The sequence below is a fragment of the Loxodonta africana genome, chromosome 20, assembly GCF_030014295.1.
Source record: "Loxodonta africana isolate mLoxAfr1 chromosome 20, mLoxAfr1.hap2, whole genome shotgun sequence".
In the NCBI taxonomy this organism is placed as follows: domain Eukaryota; kingdom Metazoa; phylum Chordata; class Mammalia; order Proboscidea; family Elephantidae; genus Loxodonta; species Loxodonta africana.
The window spans coordinates 54,878,959-54,887,464 of record NC_087361.1 but is presented as its reverse complement, the minus strand read 5'-3'; the positions used below and the strand labels follow the sequence as shown (position 1 = coordinate 54,887,464).

The window sequence follows — 8,506 nt, the reverse complement described above, 5'->3', positions numbered from 1 at the left end:
GAGGGAGTTGGAGCCTCATTGGACGTGATAAGGGATTTGGTAATGAGGAGTGTTCAGGGAGATTTAAGGAGGGAGAATCACTTGATCCTCTTTGAAAGCCAAGGTAGCAGGGTGAGCAGGTCAAGGTAACTCCGGAGGCAGGTCGAATTGGTTCAGATACCAGGCAACTTTTTCACTGTATAGCCTTGGAGAAGTTCCCAGTTTTTTCAGTATAGAAAATAGGATAATCATGCATTCATTCAAATATTGTTGAAAGAATTAGAAACACTATGTATAAAGTACCTAGAATAGTATCTGAAATTTGAAATATTATTGTTATTTTTGATTGAAGATTTTTTAATTTTATGTATAAAGAGTTTTGCATTGTTTCTTTTGTTGGGTAGATGTCTTGAATAATCCATTCAAGGAAGATCACTTAGTCCAACTTGATGGAGCATACATCTGTCACATACTGATGGATACACTGGTGGCACATATCGAGGCTGTATTTCTGGATCAGACTGTCCAGTTTGGGCACACACGGCAAGAGCAGGAAGCTGGCCGGATTTTCTCGGGTGGCTCCAGCAGAGTTGCTGGTGACCCATCTTGCTTTGAGCGGTGCACCAAGGCAAAAGGAAAGAGGCTGACATATTATTATTGAGAATCCACATAATATATTGGAAAGTATAAGATACTCTGAGTCAGAGAAACCTTAGTTTTGATACTAGTTTTACTTTTGACACATTTCTTAACCTTACTGAACCTCAGTTTTATTGCCTTCCATTGGGGAGTGTAAAAACAGCTTGGGGACAGTGTCTGACCTCCTCTAACTTCACAAGAGGGGAAGGAGAGTCAAGGTCAACAGCCTAATACTGATTCCTATGAGGCAAAGGTCAGACATGCCTCCCCTCTCAGTAGTTCTGGGTGGTTCTGCATGTCTTTTCCTCAAATGGAAAATCTGAGTGGGGCTCAGGTTTTCGACCTAAGCCCCCCGACCATACACAGGGCTACTGCATTCTAATAGCCTGCATTTCCCTCAGGCGAATCCTAGTTCCCCTTTTAGCATATGCAATCCAGTGTTTGCCAAAGGCAGAGTTACATGCTGTCTGTAATCTATAATACCCAGTATTCGTTTCTATCGTATATTTAGGTCAGCTATGGGTTTTTGTTTTTTTTTTTTAATACAACACTAGGTAGGGGAAACATTCAGTATCCATAAACCAAAAACCCATTGCTGTTGAGTCGATTCTGACTCTAGAACTGCCCCATAGGGTTTCCAAGGATCGTATGGTGAATTTGAACTGCCAATCTTTTGGATGGCAGACGAACTCTTAACCACATCACCACCAGGGTTTCCACAGTGTCCATTGTAAAGTCAGTTAAACATATAATCTTTTCTAAAACATTCATCTTCATTTTCTGTTCTTCTTCTGTTCTCCACCCCTTGACTATCTTCCCATTCATATGCACATGCCTTGGGCCTCTGCCTGGGTGGCTTCCTATCAATCATTCTGCTTATCTGACCTGGCTTTGGCTCCAGGACACTTCATCTGCAGCTCTTCAGCTTTTGTTACAGGTAACAAAAACCACAGTAACCATCTAAGAATCAAAAGTTTCACTTCCCAAGCCCCTTCCTTCTTTCTCTTACAATGTCCCACGATTTGATGAGTCTGGAACCATTACAAAGAATCCCACTTCTGACACCAACTGTAAAAATGGCGGTGTCTGACCTCTTGTAACTTCACAAAGGGGAAGGAGAATCAAGATCAACAGCCCAACGCTGATTCCTATGAGGCAGAGGTCAGGCATGCTTCCTCTCTTCACCATCTTTACCAACTCTGAGACCAACTGTCCCTCTCATGGCACTCTCTACTTCTCTGCTGGGTTTGATAATCCAGTGTAATGGCCACATAGAACTCACAAGCAATACTCATGATCATGGTGTTAGGGAAGTAACTGTTACCATTCAGGCTCGGGTACACTCAGGATACAATTCTTCCATCAAGGCAGCCTCTTCCCAGCCATGCTCACAGACACACCTCTGCTTGTCTCTTAGCCTCTGCCCAAAGGCACTCAGCTTTCTCTCTCTATGGACCGGGAAGCCCACCATGCCATTTCTTGCTACTGGCTCTCTGCTGCCAGGTCTCTGCTGCCAAGTCTGCTGCTGGGTCTCTGCTGCCTTCAGTTTTACAGCTCTCTGTCTTGGTGTCATGGTTCCAGGAGCTTCTCAGCACAGGGACCCCAGGTCCAAAGGGCACACTCTTATCTCCTGGCTGTTCTTCCTTGGTGGCGGTAGAATCCTCTTTCCTTCCTCTGAGGTGGCTCATTTCAAACCCAGTGGGGTGGCAAAACTGACCAATCCCCTTGGTGAGCTACAACTACCTTATTTTCACAGTTCCACCCAATCACTTGGGTGGGCGTTACAGGACCATGGCTAGAAAGGGCACACAAAAGCAATCCATCACACTGCAGGGAGTCCTTGATTTGATTGCCAGCCAATGCATTTCATGTACAGTCACCTCCCATCTGCCAATAGAGGCTTGCGTGTTGGTATAGTGCTAAACAGGTTTCAGCAGAGCTTTCAAACTATAACAGACTAGGAAGAAAGACCTGGCAATCTACATCCAAAAATCAACCAATGAAAACTCTATGAATCACAATAGTCCAATCTGCAACTGAATTGAGTTGTAGTTTTCCATTAACTTTTATCACAGGACATGAGAGTGCTAGAGGCACCCCAGATGTTCTGTGTTTCAGACATACTTTCCTCTGTGTCCATTGTGTAGTAGCCATCCAATTTCCACTTGAGAGTCAGAATCAATTGCATTAGCTGGTATAGTAACCTCTTCTTTTTCTGTTGGTTTATTGGCATGAGAAGCCCAAAATATCCAGGTTTCAGTCTCAGCTTCCAGTTAAATGGAACCATTGTTGTGTCCTCTGATAGAAGCAAAATCTGATAGACTACCAAATCCAAAATTATGGGGACAGTAAGCAAAAACTTTGCTGTTGGATCATTAAGGGTAAGAGTGAAAGAAACCATTCCCCTTTTCCCTCCTTGATTTCTAGATGTCTAAGTCTTGACTATGGGAATAACAACACCTTGATAAATTTAGAGCATATACCACATCCTGGAGCCCCATAAAGTGTTTCTACCCAGTTGGTACTACAACTGAGTCTTTAAAAAGCTATTCCACTGCTCTATCAGGATGATAGATAGACCAGGGAATTCCATGAGCATGAGTCCATTGTTGTACTTCATGTGCTGTAAAATTGCCTGGTCAGAATCTACTATGTGAAATACCAGGACATTAAATAAGGCACTCTGTGAGTCTAGAGAGAGTGATTTTGGCAGAAGCACTGCAGGCAGGAAAGACTAACCCATACACAAAGTGTCTACCGTATTTTTCTCAAATAACACGCCTACACATATAACGTCCAGCAAGCTCACTTACAAAAATACTGAGGGAGGGTTGTGCATCTGGCAAAAAACATACAATGAGTGCATTATTTGAGTAAAAATACGGTATTATAGTGAGACCAAAATGCTATCCCGTTGCATAATGGAAGTGATCCAAACTAATACATATGACACCTTGTGGCTGGCTGAGTACCTCAAGGATAGCATATTGAGGGTTCATTGTTGGTTTCTGCTCTTGGCTGGTTGAGCACTCAGTAGTGGCTGGAGCCAGGTCAGATTTGGTAAGTGAAAGCCCAGGTTGCTGAACCTATGCATAACCTTCAGTTCTGCTTACATGACCACGTTGGTCATGAGGCCCTCAGGCAAAAACAGGGCTGGGTACCAGAAGAGGCTAACTGACATCCATAGACTAGGTCATCTTGTCTATTTCATTATTCCTCCCTGCTAAGGTTGCTCTTTTGCAAATGTTTATATCCTTTTACTCTGTGCCTCCCAGAGAGGTCTAGCCAAATACATTTCCAGATTTTGTTGTCGTTAGGTGCTGTCAAATCGGTTCAGATTCATAGTGACCCTATGTACTACAGAGCAAAATACAGCCCATACCTGTGCCATCCTCACAATCATTGCTGTTTGAACCCATTGTTGCAGCCACTGTGTCAATCCACCTTTTTGAAGCTCTTCCTCTTTTTCACTGATCCTCTACTTTACTAAGCATTATGTCCTTCTCCAGGAACCGTTCCCTCCTGATAGCATGACCAAAGTACGTCTTGCCATCCTTGCTTCTAAGGAGCATTTTGGCTGTACTTCTCCCGAGACGGATTTGTTCATTCTTCTGGCAGTCCATGGTATATTCGATATTCTTTGACAACACCATAATTCAAAGGCATCAATCCTTCTTTGGTCTTCCTTATTTATTTTACAGCATTTGGATGCATATGAGACGATTGAAAATACCGTGGCTTAGGTCAGATGAACCTTAGTCCTCAAAGTGACATCTTTGCTTTTTAGCACTTTAAAGACTTTTTTTTGCAGCAGATTTGCCCAGTGCAGTACATTGTTTGATTTCTTGACTGCTGCTTCCATGGGCATTGATTGTGGATCCAAGTAAAACGAAATCCTTGACAATGCATTTATCATGATGCTGCTTCTTGGTCCACTTGTGAGGACTTTTGTTTTCTTTATGTTGAAATGTAATTCATACTGAAGGCTGCAGTCTTGATCTTCATCAGTAATGCTTCAAGTCCTCTTCACTCTCAGCAAGCAAGTTTATGTCATCTGCATATTGTAGGTTGTTAATAAGTCTTCCTCCAATCCTGATGCCCCATTCTTCTTCATATAGTCCAGGTTCTTGGATTATGTGCTCAGCATACAGATTGAATAAGTACGGTGAAAGGATACAACCCTGACACATACCCTTCCTGATTTTAAACCAAGCAGTGCTCCTTGTTCTGTTTGAATGACTACCTCTTGGTCTATGTGTAGGCTCTGTGTGAGCATAATTAAGTATTCTGGGGTTCTCATTCTTAGCAAGGTTATCCATAATTTGTTATGATCCACACGGGTAAACACCTTTCTGGTATTCTCTGCTTTCAGCCAAGATTCATCTCATATCAGCAATGGTATTTTGTTCCACGTCCTTTTCTGTATCTGGCTTGAATCTCTGGCAGTTCCTTGTCAATGTATTGCTGCATCCATTTTTCAATTATCTTCAGCAAAATTTTACATGCATGATATTAATGATACTTGATAATTTCTGCATTCTGTTGGGTTAACTTTCTTTGAGATGGGCACAAATATGAATCACTTCGAGTCAGTTGGCCAGGAAGCTGTCTTCCAAATTTCTTGGTGTTATGTATTGAACTATGTCCCTCCACAATATGTGTTGTAAATCCTAACTTCTATGTCCATGGTTGTAATCCCATTTAGGAATGGGTTGTCTTTGTTATGTTAATGAGTCAGGATTAGTGTAGGTCGTATCTTGAGTCAATCTCTTTTGAGATATAAAAGAGATTAAAAGAATAAGCAGAGAAGGGGGAAGAGATATGACAAGCCACATGAAGATTGCCCAGAAGCAGAAACTCAGGAGAGACAAGGACCTTCCTCCAGGGAGGACAGAGAGAGAAAGCCTTCGTTTAGATCTGGCACCCTGAATTTGGAGTTCTAGCCTCCTGGGTTTAACCTATGAGAAAATAAATTTCTGTTTGTTAAAGCCATCCAGTTGTGGTATCGCAGCACTAGATAACTAAGACACTTGGCAGAGACTAGTGAGCGCTTCCAGTGTTACAGCCATTTGTTGAAACTTCTCAGCTGGTATTCTGTCAGTTCCTGGATGCTTGTTTTTCACCAATGTCTTCAGTGCAACTTGGACATCTTCCTTCAGAACTGTCAGTTCTTGATCATATGCTACCTCCTGATATGGCTGAACGCCAACAATTCTTTTTGGTACAGTAACTCTGTGTTTTCCTTCTGTCTCTTTTGATGCTTCCTGTGTCATTCAGTATTTTGCCCATAGAATCCTTCAATATTGCAACTAGAGGTTTGAGTTTTTTCTTCAGTTCTTTCATCTTGAGAAATTTCAAGCATGTTCTTCCCTTTTGGTTTTCTAACTCCAGCTCTTTGCGCATTTCGTTATTAATACTTCATCTTCTCGAGCTGCCTTTTGAAATCTTCTGTTCGGCTCCTTTACTTCATCATTTGTTCCATTTGCTTTAGTTACTGTATTTTCAATGATTATGAGGATGATGTAGGACTAGGCAGTGTTTTGTTCTGTTGTACATAGGGCCCCTGTGAATCTCAACCTACTCAATGGCACCTAACAACAACAACTCTACCAAGAGCAAGTTTCAGAGTCTTTTCTGATATCCATTTTGATCTTTTCTTTCTTTTCTGTCTTTTTGATGACCTTTTGCTTTCTTCATGCCTAAGATGTCATCCCACAACTCATGTGGTCTTCAGTCATTAGTATGCAATGCATCAAATCTATCCTTGAGATGGTCTCTAAATTCAGGTGGGATATACTCAACGTTGTACTTTAGCTCTCGTGGATTTATTTCAATTTTCTTCAGCTTGTCACTGATTTTCTAATTGTGTTTCTTCCAAGTCCCTGACCATTTGGTTAAACCATTAGCCACTGCCAATTAATCGGTATAGGTCCATACCTTGGGCTATTTCCCCTTCCAGGGAAAATGAACAGCCAGGTGCAGTGGTCTCAGTCCTCTCAACTGGGAGAATTTCCATTCACCTCTGTCCTTCACTGTGTTGTAGGGCTGCAAATATCCACTTTGTGGCAAGTATATCATGCAGCACCATCTGTAAACCAAGGTTGAGTTATTTCTTCCTCAGTCACCACATATGACTGTAATAAGGCCTTCAGAAAGTAAAGACCACTGCTTCCTTTCTATGTCAGAAATATAGAATTTCCTTTTTTGTCCAACTCTAACATGGACTCATATACGGAAGGAAACCTGGTACTGTAGTTCCCAGCTCACCAAGTTGATAATATTTACACAGATATTTACCATTGCTGATGCTCTTCATTCCATCTTATGGAATGAGTTTCTATCTTATATCATTTTCCTTTAACTTGAACATTTTCTTTTAGCATTTCTGGTGGTACTGTTCTGCTGGCAATGCATTCTCCCAGGTTTCTTTTTTCTGAAAATATATTTATTTTACCCTCAGTTTTTGAAGAATATTTTCACTGGATAGAGAATTCTGGGTTGGTAGGTTTTTTTTGCCTTCAGAAGTTTAAAGTTATTGTTCCACTGGGTTTTGGACTCCAGTATTTTTGATGAGAAGTCACTGATCATTTAAATATTTGTTCCTCTGAATGTCATGTGTCATTTTTCTCTTAATGCTTTCAAAGTATTTTCTTTATTTTTGTTTTCTGCATTTAGCTATGATGGGTTTGCTTCATATTTATCCATTTTTATCCTTCTTGGGATTTCCTGAGCTCCTTGAATCTGTACAATTATGTCTTTTACTAAATTTGGAATAACTTCAGTCATCATTTATTAAAAAATTTTTTTGCTACAATCTTTCTTATCTCTCTTTCTGAGATTCCAATTACATGTATGTTAGACCTTTTGCTTTTTCTTTTACTGGTCCCTGAAGTTCTGTTGATCTTTTCTTTCTGTTTTTTAGACTGAAAAGTTCTATGGATCTTTCTTCAAGTTCACTGTCTCTTTTCTCTGTCATTTCCATTTTGCTCTTCATCATATCCAGTGATTTTTTTATTTCAGATATTGTGTTTTTCAATTTAGAATTTCCATTTTGTTCTTTTTTTATAGTTTTTATTTCTATACTGAGATTTTCTATCTTTTCATTTATTACTAGCATATTTTCCTTTAAGTCAATGGATTTAGTTCAAAAGCTCATTCAAAATTCAAAACTACTAGTTATAACACCTGTGTTTGATCTCTGTTGATTGTCTTTTCTCTTGAGAATGAATTACATTTCCTTGGATCTTCATATGTCAAGTAGTTTTGGATTGCACTTGAATATTGCAAAGGTTATGTTGTAGAATTCTGGATTCTATTATATTCTTTAACAGACAGTTGATTTGATTTTTGTTTCCTTTGTTTTAGGAGCTAATTAACTCTTTAGAACTCAAATTGCAAACTCCTCTTCTGTTCCCAAGCACTGTCATCATTCCCGATATAGCTCTTTTAATTGTGTAATAATAATATGCCTAAAGTTCTCTCCTGTACTGAACTGTAAGCTTCTCAAAGGCAGTGATTTGGTTTTAATCATTTCTGTATCCTTCTCATATAGCTCAGTGCTTGGCACGCAGTGGATTTGCCACAGTGCTCAATACAGGAATGAACTAAAGAACAGTGTGATTCAGGAAACACTCACCAAACCAGAACACTGTTACTCAGAAATTCCAGAATGAAGATGGAAAAGATGTGACTCTGGTGTCTATATCAACTTCCAGCTTCTTAGGTTTGGTGTAATTTTCATTTGTTAATCTACTATCAAGAATTTGGGCCCCAGTTATATTTAAACTCAATATTTGAACAGTAATATTGCCTACAGAAAACTCATTATAGCAACATTTCATTAAAATAACTAACACAGAAGATAGTGATTGCACAATCATTCCTTCAG

At 40.0% G+C, this 8,506-nt stretch overlaps 1 protein-coding gene across 1 annotated transcript; it reads right to left on the bottom strand.

The window, feature by feature from the left end:
- Positions 1-415: 415 nt before the first annotated feature.
- Positions 416-584, bottom strand: LOC135228284 (small ribosomal subunit protein uS14-like). The gene is given in 3 exon segments (XM_064272970.1): positions 416-507; positions 510-536; positions 539-584. Coding segments are annotated over 3 exon segments (165 nt in total).
- Positions 585-8,506: the final 7,922 nt, after the last annotated feature.